General features: G+C 41.7%; 1 protein-coding gene across 1 annotated transcript in view; it reads left to right on the top strand.

Annotated features, from left to right (window-relative positions):
• Window positions 1-300: 300 nt before the first annotated feature.
• Window positions 301-15,318, top strand: part of LOC136430803 (uncharacterized) — a 38,427-nt gene continuing 23,409 nt past the window's right edge. The window contains exon 1 of the mRNA XM_066421762.1: window positions 301-701. Coding sequence (XP_066277859.1) covers window positions 662-701 — 40 coding nt within the window. The 5' untranslated portion in view covers window positions 301-661. The remainder of the gene's footprint in view (window positions 702-15,318) is intronic.

The raw sequence follows: 15,318 nt of genomic DNA, 5'->3' as shown, positions 1-15,318 counted from the left end.
GAAATGAATGACTTGATCATAATGGATTAAAAAAGCAATGAGAACATGCATTATCAATACCGCGTTATTGTATGAGACAATTTGCAGAATTATCTTTTCTTATTACAGTTCAAGACACGAAATATCCAATAAAATCAATCTGAAACCGCCCACTTGTTATGCACATTCTGCACGTATGATATCAACCTCATAGAATAAGCAGAAACTGATATCCGCCGTGGTGTAGCTTTAATCTGGGCGGTGTGTTTTGTTGAAGAAGCCAATATCCCCCCTGGTATCAAATGGTCTGTCCCAATATGGGATACCATTTGTATACACCCGTACCTGCATCTGATTATGCCTAGAGTGGCGGCTCCCTCCTTCCCTTGTAAATATTTCACTCGACACGGGCGTATTTTCCGGAGGTCAAAGCACAGCCGGGTTATTTTTAGCCGGGAAGGCTGTGGTCTCCCAGCACGCCCTTCCCTCTCGGGCTGAACCACAACACGCAGGGCTCAGCGGTAGGCGGGGGCACGGCTACAGCAGAACTACCGGCCGAGAATCGGAAAATAACGCTTCACGGGGTATTCCTGACACGGGACTCCACGATCTTGAATCTCTCCTCCTTGGCAGTGTGTTCGAGAAGACATTCTTCTTGAGACGTCTCATCACATTCAGCGCGATGGACTTTGAGGAAGCCGAAGATTTTGTGGAAGATGCAGGTAAGCCACATTTTCTGTTGGCCTTTGGCACACCTGCTTCGGTTTACAACTGCGCTATTTATAGCGCGCCTGATGCCTCGGCGGAAACGGGCGGTGAATCGATGAGATGCTGAAAACGTGCTGACGATGGTACACAGACATAGATTAAAATTACCTTGAAGAGGGCAGTATTGATTGCAAAATAAAGGTCCCCTCTATATTCTTAAATCAATGTGACCTCGTACCATCTGCGAGGCCACTGAAACCGTGATGTACGGAAAGAAAATTGTTTCAACGCTGAAAAGCCGGGACGCAATCGTTTTCCGATTGAAGTGCTGCAATTACAAAGAAAGCGTGCATGTGAGGGTTCTACTTGTATCGCGTTGAAACGCGGATGAAAGATGTTGGAAGGACAAACCGCAACGGTCGCACACCGACGGGCAATGTTGCTCCGCCGAGTGATATGCACGACGCGTTCTTTCACCACATCGACTGGAGATGTATGGGGAGGGGGGTAGGAATCAAAGACTCATATTGTAGGCCCATTCTCCATTCGTAGATTTGTATAAGTTTCTGTACATAATGTAAATAATTTCTGATCCTCTATGTGCTTTTATATATGAATGTACATTACCTGACTCGACATGTATGATACGGTAGGGCTAATGATGAGGGTCGATAAGGATTAAAACCTCTTTAGTTTACACTCCTTAGTACACACCGTCTTACCAGAGATCTAAATAAGAAATTGGTGTTGCAGTCTGATTATCTCAACACGTAGAACAGTTCTATATTCACGCTATACCGACCGACAAAAACGGTAACACTTCCACACAGGATATTTTTCAGACTCTTGGCAAAATGTCAATACTGAAGCTGACCTATAGTACCATGGCATCCACGATGCTTGCATGACGGTTTCAGCTGTTAGTGGTATCTTATGATTTACCTTTGCTGAGGTACACCTTTGTATGAATGACGTGAATTGTATAGTTACCTATAGGGCAAATCAGCACGTACGGTTGGCTGTATTAATGTCACTGTATTGACATAACATAGCTTCCGGTTGGCACGTGCCACCTTTCTCCGCGGCCCTGTGTTATGTTTTCCAACATCCAGTTTTATCCCCTTCCCGCAATCCCCATAGCCCATTACCTTACTGTTCTCAAGTCAAACATAACGGACAGTCTTCGTAAACGTACGCATCTCCGCGTTGCCGTATTGGGAGCGTACCTAACGCCGGAGGACATTTTTATTCATAATCGCCTGTTAGTTGAACAGGCACGTTTTCCAATCTACCCATGTGTGCAAACCTCCACCGTGCAGAAGTGGTGGGAAACCTGATGAATATAAATGTAGAGCAAACTTATTCATAAACGGTAGCATTACTGAGAATCCCTGCTCTGCCCACAGGGCCCGACAATCAACAGCGTACTTGAACGTTGTTTTTTTTTAATGAAGATAGAAGCTAGAAAACTGCCCGTAGGTGGCATGCCGTCGCAGGAAGTTAACTTTGAAAGCTATTAGATTTATATATGAGCCAAGACATGTATGTAGGAAAGTGTTGCCTTGCGGGATTCAAAACGCCTGCACTTCAGGTTTCTGAGAAGTCTTGGAAGAAGCGCCCCGGGCATCTACATGTACATATATGCCCTCACTCCCCCGTTCCTCCCCCATCAGTCAGACGTCTGCCTTACATCACCTCCACGGTTCGCCACCAACCTTCGTGCAAACTTCTACTCACTCATATTCCTTCTCTGTCTGTAGGTTCTTTTTACATTGTATCATGATCAGTAAACGCAACCCGTCCGCCCGTCCCTTAAGTACTTAATGAAATTGCATGATAAGGTTTCACCTGTCCTTGAAAATTGATATCGGACGTTGGAACAGGCCAATTATTTTTAATACACGTAGACCTAATTCGTATTTTTCTCCTTTCTTATTATGTTTATAACCACTGCACCACCTACACTAGCATTGTTGCAATGACGGTATCCCACTTCTGAACAGTTTCCTCTTGTTCAAAACCGCCTCTTCAGAAAAATCAATTAAAGTGCCCCTCATTATCATTGGTTCCCGAAACAGATGTTCAAAAATAGCACCGTAAACGCTACTCGATATCTTCATTTTATAGACACAATACCTGTGTAAGCACGGGGCTAGATTGAAAGGTAAATGTATGGAGTACTTGTGTTAGGACCCTGTCACACGTACTTGTGCGTACATATTCAAGTGCGCATGAGTTCCGCAGTAACATTTTTTTTGGTTTAAGTAAATTTTGCGGTGAGGAAGTTGTTTTCTAATTTGACCCATTGTTGTGCGGTCTGCTTATCAAACCAAAGAAATTCCTTCTTCGGCTGCAAACTTAACCTAAATCAAAAACATGTTGATACGCAACTCACGCGGGCTTGTGTATACAGTGTGACAGTGACTTTAAATCGAAAAATTGAATATCTGTGCTTTAGGCTGAACGAAGTTGAATGTGAAATATTTGATTTAATCTGTTTCGTACGCACCACGTTGCACCAGTGTCATATACAATGAATGCCATCTACCGTGAAAAGAATAGCCAGAAGCTCAGAAGTTATGTCTATGGTAGATGGCTAGCTTTTTTAGTCATTGAAACAAGGCCGACATTCGCAGCACAATAAATGTACGTCTTCTTCTATGCCACTTGAACGACGCGCAGGTCACACGTGCCAGCTTCACCTCGAGCTCGCGTGCACTTGAGATGTGAGGCGCGTGCATGGAGCCAAATTAAGGGCAAGAACTTTACGGCATTATCATTCAAAACAAGCAGTCGTAGTCAGATGTGAACGCCCTTTGCATTTGGATATTTGTCTCACCCGCTGTTCAAAGAAACCTCAGGACCACTTCTCTTTCAATCTTTAGTACTCACACGTTTCCTTTCATCTCTCTCTCCCTTTATATAGATATATGTGATATATATAGAACAAAACGACGACAATTTACCACACAGTTGAACACAGTGTTCAAATGATGCCCTTGTTCTCATCGTTTTGCTATTCATAATTCGTACTACCCAGTCCTGTGCGTATTTATGAGGAGTTATACAATCCTTGTACTCGAATCCGCATAATACCATTTGAAGTCTTATCCATATGAATATCATGCATTAGTAGCCTCTACCAGGCTCCGCGGATGGCTAGAAAAATAGTAGAAATCGGCCAAATAGAGTGAATAGTATGCTAAAGCCGGCGTCACAATTCATGCGAGCATCGGCCGATTTTGTAGATCGCCGGAAGCTCGCCGAATTTCAAATTCGCCCGAGTGTCGACCGTATTTTTCGCTGAAAACCTGCCCCGTCACAAATTGAACGGAGCTCGGGCGACGTCCGTCGAACACTAATAATCATAAATCCCACATAAGACGGTACCATGTCTTGGACACGGACGAAGTCAGAATCAACTGACCTGGTAACAAGCTCAAATTTGGACCAACTTTACTTTCTGAGTTGTGGCAAATCTGTCGGGCATGAGTGAAGTGGGTTGGCACACTGAAAATAATAACCTAAACAGGAATTTTGTCATAAACCAATCCGAATACTAGCGCAGGAGCCACAAAGTCAACAGATCAGTCGTTTAACCCCGATCCAAACATTTTCAGCAAACGGAAATCGACCGAAGCTCGGGCGAACGCCGTCCGAGCTTCGGACGACCGTTGATAAGCCTATCGACGCCCTGCCGACGCTTGGGCGTGCCTCGGCAGACAAACATAGATCTATAATGACTCATCAGTGGACTTTCAACTAGTCATTTTGTGGAGGTAAAACTCAGGAAGTCAAGTCAAGCCTCAAAAGTCAAGCCCCAGTTCATTGATACATATAAGTGAAACATCCAAACTGATACACAGCCTCATTACCCCTAAGGGTACCTACTGGCTGAGCTTCAAGGTGAATATTCAAGGTGAATATAATACCAAAAAAGAAACAAGAAGGATTGTCTTCGGAGTCCGCATTTTATTTATAATAAAATTGTTTCAATGAAATTTAACTTTGCAATTGACTTGTCTTTCATTAGAAAAGTTTGGCAGCATTCTTTGACAAGTTGATATTAGTATTAGTTAATATTAAAGTATTATTATACTATATGTTATAAACCAAGCTGTCGTTACCATTTATTTATAAACAAGAAGGAGTTCGGCCGGAGCCCGTCCAAGCTCCCATCGACACCAGTACAACGCTCGCCCGAAGCACGCCTTACTTTTCATGAGTCGGCCGGAACACTGACGATGGTCGTCCGATTATTGTACAAAGCCCGTCCGAGGCTCGCACGAGGCCGAAGAGTTCGGGCGACCTCCGACCGACCAAAAATCGGGTCTAAAACCCTCGGATGCCCGCCCGAATATTGGCCGAGTGCTGGGCGTTGCTCGGGCGAGCTACGGGCAAACTGTTGACGAGCTGTGCGAGTTCAAAAATCGTCGCCGAGGCCTCGCTGAATTTAAGCGCAGCTTCCAGTGACACGCGAACGTCGGCCGAGCTCCGAAAATTCGCCCGAAGCCCGTAGAATCGACAGGACGTCGGTCGAATTTCGCCCGAAAATCGCCATTTGGAGCTCGCCGACAAGTCGGCCGAGCTAAATTCTTGATTTGTGACGGGGGCTTAAGGGAGTCGGCTACGGAGAGAGGGTCCAATATGCCATATATAGATATTTTTCCAGCCATCCGCGGAGCCTGGTAGAGGCTATCTCATTAGTTCCAAGGCTAGTCTGGCAATCTTATATAATACACTGGTGACCTACTTTTTCTCCGTAATTTCTGCAAGCCTAAGCAGATTTTGCGAATGTGTGGAAGCTCCACCAATGCAATCACTCCTTGCTTTGTCTGTGGGGGTAGTGTGTACTAATGCGCTTTATTATCAAAAGCTGCGTTTTATCCTCATAGTCTCAGGACGTTAGGATTATCATAAGTAGCGTAAGCTGGCAATGGTGGTTACTATATGTTGGAGTGGGGGAGGGAGGCACTTACGCGGAGCCTCGACACTCTCAGATTCGCTCTGGGTGGTATATCATCTCCAATCATCAACTCTAAAACTAAATGTGCTTGCTTCCTTTCAAGCATCAAACAGATACCTATTCCACTAGTTGCCCGATCGTTTGGTGACTGGTAGTCGTAGTTTAGATTTATAATATTTATTACAAATTCCTGCGCGAAGGCTAATTGCAAATAACGTTGATAAAAGAACAGGGTACAAAATAAGTATAAGAGCGGCTTAACTAAATAATAAAAACGTAATTGTCTATAACTATGTCTGAAGGGGTTGACCTCTCTTTTGTAAGAAACGGAAGACGTATTGTCCCACCTTTTCATTTACTAATGAAAAGAGTTAGATAACTTAGAGTGTATGCCACCTAGCCTGAATTAAATCAAGCCTCCTGTGACCGCTCGCCGCCCTGTAACCGCCTCGAAACCCCCGGACAGCTGGAGTTTGCGTTATACAGACTATATGCCACCTACTTTATATAATCTATATGTCTCATGTTCATGTGTGTAGACGATGTTGTTAAATTCTACTGAAAAAAAACAAACAAAACACAATAGACAATGTCCCCTCCTATTGCTATTTAGGCCTAACCCTTACATCATCAGGTAGCTTCACCCGAGCCAAAAAGCAGCTGTCACTTAAGGCACGTAAAACCATGTATGGCTTTAAATCTACCTTTGTACATCTTTAACTAAGCTACCTACATACCAAAAATCATAAAAATCCGTTATTCCTTTCTTGAGTTATCCTGTTCAGAAAATTTTGATTTTCAGAAATTCCAGAAATGGCCGCTAGGAGGCCCAAACTTATGTCACTTCTTTCAGAGCACAGGCGCTATCTACCGCGACCAATATTCTTGACCAGAGCATGTCCTGAACATGGGATATACTACGGACAACCAATGCCTGGGAACATACATTGATTTACAGAGGCATCAACGAAGCCGGAAAATCCACTGAAATATGCACTTTCTTTATTTTTCTCCAGCATCATCATGAAGTCTGGTTCTGTATGCAGGGTGAGACCCTGAGGTATTCTCTGTAATGTAAAATGAGGCGAAAGTAGATTAAAGGCCGTAATCCGAATGGGCTATTCTGAGAGTAACGTTACATCAGGTATCCATAGTGACAGCTAGACATTACTTTCTGAAACCCTTATTACTCGTGATCAAAAGAAGTGTCGTTTTCTTCGCCTCTGGCGGACTGCGCAGCTCCGTTTGTTTGTGTGTGTGTATGGTATTCGCAAATACATCATAAGAACCTCTGTGATGATTTTTGGTATGTGGGTCGGTGTTGTGATGGTTCCAGTCGATTTCGGGACTCCTGGTGGCTGAGAGTTTGGGACCTTGGCACTGCAGTAGAACTCCGTTTTTTGTGTGTGTCCTGGACGTGCTATGGTGTTGATTTTGGGTGGCAGATAGCTTTTGATGTGAAGAAGTGGTGTAGGCTTGGGCCCCTAGCAGCTTGCTCTGGAACTACAGGGGCGGTTTTTGATTTTAAACTAAAATCTTTCAAGGTAGATAAAGGACGGATATTCGGTATGTACTATGTAGGTAGCTTGAACAGAGATGTACACGACTAGATGTAAAGATTATGCAAATTAGAGAGTAATTTGTACAAGTAATGAGGAAAATATATATGACTTTCAATCGTATAACTTACAGCAGGTGGACATTGATAGATACAAATAATGCAAATAATGGCCTAATTTGAATAACTAATTTTACAGTTTTGTGTTTTTGTTTCTGCACTTTTATCTCAAGATCCTCTTGACGGATTTCTATGGAATTCTGTATGTTTAGTTAGGCATTCACGTACCGAAAAAACTTGGCGATCTGAGGCCCCATAGCAGCTTTTACAGGTACTGCATTCTTATAGGTCACCCCCTGCTAGAGTGGCAAAGTTCTTGATGCCACCCCAGTACTTTGTCAAGTGGCCAGACAGAGAGGTTTGAACATCAGACCTGAATTTGGGTTATCTGGCGTGTCTTCGTTTGAACGGAAGGACTTCGGCACATACAATAATGTAAATTAATATGTAATAAAGTTTCAATTAGTTTGTGCGCATTCTTTGCACGATTCAATGATCTCAGACATTTCAGTTACTAGTTGCTATTCACTCACATGTTTATCTGCTATTGTATATTGATATCTTTAGGCTTAACACATAGCCAAAACGGCTCCCGACCACTAGCCGACTAAGTCATAGCCATACCCTTCATTATCATCTGTATTATCTATTAGAATGATATCTTCATTGAAGGGTTTACAAATCATAAAATGAAACGTTTCAGTACGTGTGACCGACTAGCTGTCCTGAATAATACCCCTCCCCCTTGTGATGTGCGGAACTCAGTCTACTGTTATGTTTAAGCTATACTATTGAGACATATGAGGCATTGGCTACATATGCTGCCAAGACGAATGGGCACATTCCTAATACCTATTCTGCGTGCAATTCAGGGTTTGTGTGCAAGGTGTCGCTTAGGCACGTGTTCATTCAGAGCATTAATTTCGATAGCGGCACAATAGTCTATTACTACTATAATAAAAGAATACGAGACTTTTACGTTATCTTGTGTCCAAGGTTAAAGCTTATTTCAGAGACAGTGAAAACTGATTCAGTTTTATCCTTGGGTCAATGGGTGCCGCCATGTTGATTTATGACGTCACTGGACAAGCCATCTTGGAACATACACAATACCGTCAGGGCTACCCCTGACAGTATTGTGTATATTCCAAAATGGCTTGTTAGTGACAGGTTGGAAGGGTGCCGTCAGCTGACCTGTCTCCACTTATCATGTAAGGACAGCCCGGCCGATCGCAAGCCATATCAGAAGGTCATGGCGTCATGTCACCAGTCATCAAACTATCAATTATTAATCTATCAATCCAATCATCAATTTACCTGCACACTTTAGCAGCTAATGGTTACCACTATATCATGTTCATATTATTTTGGTGTTGCTCATTACTGCTATTATTATGAATTATTTCTGAATATTATCATTTATTACTGTACCTCTACCAACACTCCTATGTCAAGTTTATGTATTCAATTGGTGTCCTATAAGTCCGTATGGGCTGGGCGACTTAATTGAGTCGCAGGAAACGAAAATAAAACATTCATTCATTCATTCAAACGTTCATCCATTCATTCATTGGTTAGACTGTTTGTTGTTTGTCCCAGTAGCCGCCACTACATTTAGTTCAAGAAACACTATTGAATTTGATTTTCCCGCATCATGCCCGGCGGAATAACCACCGGTAGCCTTTCTTGCTGGATCGTGCCCTTTCATATTCTCTTCATCCCACCGAGGTAAAGAGAGCGTTTGTAGTCTTCTCTAATAGTTTATCTCTACTTGCAACTGAGTCGTTCATAGGTCAGTAACCTTATCCCCAATCTTATCACAGACACTGCGAGGTCGCTACAACAGATGCTAGTTTTATAGGAACAAGGGCTGTAGGCCTCCAATAAGTGTGTAACAAATGAAGCAATTATTTTGTACTTAAAGGAGTCCTAAACTCCAGAAGGGGGAGTTATTTTCCAATAGATGATAATTTTAGGAAGTAAAAATGGATATTTTTTACAGTATACGATAAAGCATTCAGTATTCTACCGAATTCCCCAGGTGACCCTCTATTTTCTGATTAATTAAATTAAACAACCTCAGCCTATGGCCTAATACAGTGTACCTGACAAGGCCTGACAAAAGCTAGATTATAAAAAGAATGTCAGGGTGGTTAAGAAAAACTCGTCTTGCTATGTGTTCTTTTATATCTTATTAACAATTGGCCTTCTTATTGTGCTTAACCACCCTCATCTAGGCCGAAAATATCCACGATCAATGATGTATGTTTGCGCATAGGGAATACACGGGTTTAATGAGTATCATATTGTTTTAAAAAACACACCTTGTAAAATTAACCACAGGCAGAATTCTGTCGGCTCATTATGTATTATTTGATACATAATCTAGTGGAAAATAACACCGCCTTCTGGAGTTAAGGACTCCTTTAAAAGGCTCAGAGGAATCACGGTCATTGACCCCTTCTTCGTACTTTGCCATCGCTTTGAGAATCACTGCTTGGTGATTACAGGGCAGGCTCATTGACCTTTCACACCGGGCTTATTTCATTACACGTGGGCGGTGTCACCATGGCAAGGGCGGAGATAATATAAGCCAAATAAATCGAATATGCGCTAACACATGGGGGACGGTAGGACCGACCAGAATATCAATGGTCTTCTTTTTTCTGTCACGTAGCCGCCGGAGGTTTGAAGGGTCGCGGAGATACACTATAAAGCTCTATATACTACATCAAATTAGTTATTATAGGGCAACTATCAGTGATCATATCTCCGTCATTAAAACGTAAAATACAGAAATAGTATTTAGTGTTGGTAGGTGTGATACCTCTGGGGATAGATAGTTCCCTGGCTAGTCTATACAGCACCTTTACCAGGACATTCAACCCCGCCATGCCAAATAGGTACGCTGCTGTACACCAGATTCTCTCCAGTTTAGACATTTTAGACCGTACCTTTCGGACAAGCTATTTTTAACTTTTGTAGTCATCAATTTATATCCGTCTTGCCTGCTTTATATCTTGAAAAATCCCACACACCATAGCCAGTTCCTGCAAGGAAATATAGCACTACAGTGTCTGTAACAGTTGATCTAATTTACATATTACTAATATTCTCTTAGTTATTAAATGAAGGTTAGCTTTATACAGCTAAGCATTGAGCGCGATTATAGATACGTTCGGTCCATATTATATGTATTAGCATATTGGCCCTCCATAGTTCCATTACCAAGTGAGACGGCGATGCACAAGTACATCGAGCAGCAATGCATTTATGCGGAAAGTAATATTCATCATTATGTGTCAATCTAATTTCATATCCATGTATATACCTGAAACACTTACTCGGTCGTCGTTGTAGCTTCATGGTTATACAACACACGGGAGAAAATCGCATTACTCCATCGCACCAGGAATGGTATCTATTTTGAACATTTCAGACACTCTCGTAATTGTCCGTCGCGAACAAAGACGGCTAAATTGCCATTACTTAGTTAGAACTGCTTATTCTTCACGTCTTTTGTGCGCTCTCGCTCCTGCTTAAAACTGCCAAGGCGAGATTCTATAAGTGTAGCACCTGTCTTCGCCGTATTCACCCTCGGTCTATTTATAGCACAGAGGTCGGCTGAGAAGTAAACCCGCGGCGGCTTCCATCAAGGGATAGAATACTAATGTTTGGCGCCGGCTCTCCGCGGAATATTCACAACGCTTTGATATCACTCCTTTCGCTCGTCAAATTGGTGTATATGCTGCGGTGCCATGGCCAGTAAAACGTATTCCTGTGGGAGGCAAATGTCTCCACTACTGGCACCAGGATAGGTCACTATCAACACTCGACGTTTCTGGTGCGTCCTTGTATCTAGGTCAGCACCAGTTCTGTCGAGGTGCATGTCGTGCGAGCTGACGATTTCTACTAGAACAAGAGTTCAGAGACCTCATACCTCTATGAAATATTTTGTGCCTTTGTAGATTTATTGTTTTATCTTGTCTTATTGATTTTACAAACAAGGCTGTAATTAGCATAATCTATTTTAGATTTTACCAAAAATACAAAAAGGAAGTCCTTCCTTCTGGCAGAATATTATGTTAACATTTCATCATAAATTATGCAAATTGCTTAAATTTACATAATCTATACATAGTGATGTACACCTCCAACTAACTTACACATGTCACAAGTATGTAATTTCAATGATTTACCACAATGGAATTATGACACTTTCGCCTTAATTATGTAAACGTTCAGGTATTGGTATAATTGGTATCTGTAGATGTTCCACCTGTCATACAGTACATATGTGACATGTATCAAAGTCCTATTATGGAAAACACTGCAAAAGTTTGACATAGATTTTCCTCATTTATTATACAACTCAAGTCCCGATTTGCATAATTTGCAATACATTGTGTACATCTCTGTCTAAGCTACCTGCATACTGAATATCGTTGTTCAGTTATCCTTCTTTAAATGTTTTGACAAAAACGCCCCTGTAGTTCCAAAAACATTTTTAAAAATGGGTCTCTGAGTATTTGTTTTTATAAGTATATAGCCGACATGAGAAAAACAATGTAAACACAGTTTTCATCTGACTACTCGTTGTTGTCCGGGTGTGTGGCCATGACCGGAAAAATCACACAAATACCAATTACGCTCTAACCCGTGATTAGTACCTTGTATATAAAGAAAATTTAGTATATAGAGATGTCGAAAACAAAGTACTTCAAAGAGTATCGATTCTGATAAAGGTGATGTCGTTTTATTGTTCTTGCAAAATTTAATTTCGCTACTGAGGTGGCAGGCCGCATTCACTGCCTATTCAGTGATCGTCTGTATGAAACTAAAATCATGTTGTATGATTTTATTATATCACCATTTTCTTTTTGCATATTAGCTGTACGTGCATTGAAAATAACTTGAATAGATAATCTGAACATAATTCATAGCACTCGCAGTCTCAGACCTGTACTTGTGCCTGGTCTCCAAAATATGATATAGTCCTACCTTACTACAATAGTCAGAGATCCAGGTTCAGGTCCTGCCCTGGATTCCTTGACCGTACCTGGATCTGAATTTTCTGTACCGGTGCCCACCCCTAGTTCTAACGTATGTGCTGACCAAATTTTAGATCGGTTAGCATTCGTCTCGAAAATAGTTTGCAAAGTTAGCGGGTTTGTTGGCCAGTGAGGCGTATACTAGTAAGAGTTTTGCGTCCTTAAAGAATAAGAGGAAGGGAGGCCCACGCATGGTGGAACAAAGAAGAAACGCGACCATGTGGGCTGACTACCATTTCTGTAGGTGGAAAGTTTCCGCCTTCCTCTGTTGTCATGGGGCTGTGGGGGAGGTGGAAACTACTTCATCCACCCATGGCCTCTATTTTTAGACAGATGTTGTTCATCGTCTCATACACACTCTCCACACGACTCGAGTCGAGTGTCCGCAGATACGGGACGCCCACAGATCCTAATCAGAACCATCTATTTTTCGAAACTATTTTTACTTGTTTTAAACAATAGTCCTTGGAAACATGATTCTTTTCTTTCAACTACGGCACAATTAAAACCACACAACCGGACGGCACGCCAACTTCAAACGGTATGACGTACACATTTCCACGTATGAAGCATGAACATCACAAACACAAACACAAACACCGAAGGTGTTACAAGAACACCTGCCCTACATGTAGGCTGCATGATCCATGTAGAATGACGCTCACTTATATCAAAATACGAATAATAGACAAAATATGAAGTAATAATTGTGATATCGAGTTTTACTGTATTTGTCAGCTTTGTCAAGTTCGCATATTTCTCATTCATTTAGAGCTTTTGGTTAGAACACATGGTCTACAATAAGGCTATCTAGTAACTCAAAATTAAGATATATTCAGTAACTTGTGTTTTGCGGAGTTAATAAGGCACATATTTTAAAATGTTACTTTGTTGAGTATTTTCCGTGGTGCATTTCCAGGCTGTGTGAACCAAGCGCAGTCTGATCCAGGCCACAGTTTCGCACCCAAATTGGTATACTCGGACCAAGGACATTATATAATATCCTATATAATGTCCTTGCTCGGACAGAATAATCTGGTCTTAAGACAACGAGGCTGGGATTATTGTCCAAAAGAGTCTCATGTTTTACCTTGTGCAAAGCCTTGACCGTTCAGCGCCCTAGGCCTGTCTGATCTGCAATGGTTATTAATAGCCCACATGTTGCTATATATAGTTACTCTTATCCCCTGCGTGGATATGGGTGGTGGATTTAAAGCATTTCTGTCAACAATGCCGACCTCGTTCGTAGTTCTTGGGAAAATGACAGCGATGAGACTGACAATGTCGACCCTGCTTCACTTTACATTCCCGAGAACGTGTGTACTCAAAGGCAGTTATAAAGTATACTTACCGACATGACAAATGGAGGTATAGTTTTTGCCTGTCTGTGTGTCTGTCTGTCTATCTGTGTGTCCGTCTGTGTTTCCGGATTTTGTAGTCAGCATAACTCAAGAACCTCTGCGTGGATTACGATGATATTTTGTATGTGGGTAGGTCGTGGAAAAACAAAGGTCAAGGTCGGTATGTGACCCCGGTACTGTAGTAGAACTTCCGGCTTTTGTACTTTTGTTATGGACGTGTTATGGTCTTGATTTTTTTTGGTGATAGCTATTTATAGATAGCTTGTGATGTAAGGAAGAGGTGGTGCAGGTTTGGGCCCAGTAGCAGCTTGCTCTGGAACTGCAGGGTCGTTTTTGTCAAAACCTTTCAAGGAGGATATCTAAACAAAGGAACGACGGATTTCCATGATATACAGTATGCAGCTAGCAAAGACAGAGTTGTACACCATGTAAGTAGGACTTAATTTGCATAATCCATGAGGAAAATCTCTATTTGCAGTGTTTTTCATGATAGGACTTTAAAACATTTGATATATGTAATTCATGGCAGGTGGACCATCTATAGATACCAATTATGCAAATAGGGACTGATTAGCACAATTACGTCGAAAATGTCGTAATTCCTTGGTGGTAGATGGCGGCATATTTCTATGTACAGATTATGTAAATGTTCAAGTCATTTGCATAATTTGCAATGAAATGTAAACATGTTATTCTGCCCAAAGAAAGGACTTACATGTAATTTTGATAGAGAAGACTACCATTTGAAATATATCGTGCTGATAACAGACATACTTGTATCGTCAATGAGACAAGATAAAACAATAGATCTACAAAAGAAACAAAATATTTCATGGAGGTATGAGGAACTCTTGTTTTAATCTGTCGGTTACGAGGTGACAAGTGGTTTGGCAGAGCTGTCATTGCATGTTTTTATAAAACGTAATATCAACATTTCATCTTATACATATATATCTGATATTCATATATAAGCCACTATTTCGTTGTTAAGGTAAAGGTGACGTATCGATGATGATTTACGCTCATGCTAGTGGTGCCCTATTTTGGTCTTAATTCGGTACGTTAGGAAATGTCACCATTACAAATACATCTATACACGACATAGTTACGTTGTTACGTGTGGACATTTATATCTCACATATAAAGGTGAAGAAATACATTAAGATTGTAGGACTTTCGTTTTTGACACTTAGATGTTTTCTAGATTATTCCGCAGGTGTCCGTGTGAGACGTCTGCGTGGCAGTTGGTACAATTTAAATGAAGGGTACGTAATCTGTTGTAATGGGGCCTCTCTCACAATAACTATGTCTATCGCCGGCACTTGATACTGCTAAAAATACCTGGTGATGTTTCCATTTCGGTCTGTGGTGAGATAAGAATAGTAAGCATAGGTCTATTTTGGGAAGCCGCTCGGGATTGGGGTCAGGAAGCCAAGCTGACATAAACTGTTATGTTGTCTCCCAGACAGCCGCGCAACGATCAGCAGCGTCTGCGCGGCCAGACAGGTGTGGAGGGGCGGCACGGCATGACATGACAGACAATCCGGGGGCTTCATCTATGAAATGTTACGAGCATGTCCAAACGACGCGTTTACTTGTCTTTTTTTGTTGTTCATTTGTGTCAAGTTGTTGTTT

Source organism: Branchiostoma lanceolatum, chromosome 3 (assembly GCF_035083965.1).
Source record: "Branchiostoma lanceolatum isolate klBraLanc5 chromosome 3, klBraLanc5.hap2, whole genome shotgun sequence".
NCBI lineage: Eukaryota > Metazoa > Chordata > Leptocardii > Amphioxiformes > Branchiostomatidae > Branchiostoma > Branchiostoma lanceolatum.
This window is presented reverse-complemented; position numbering and strand designations above follow the sequence as displayed.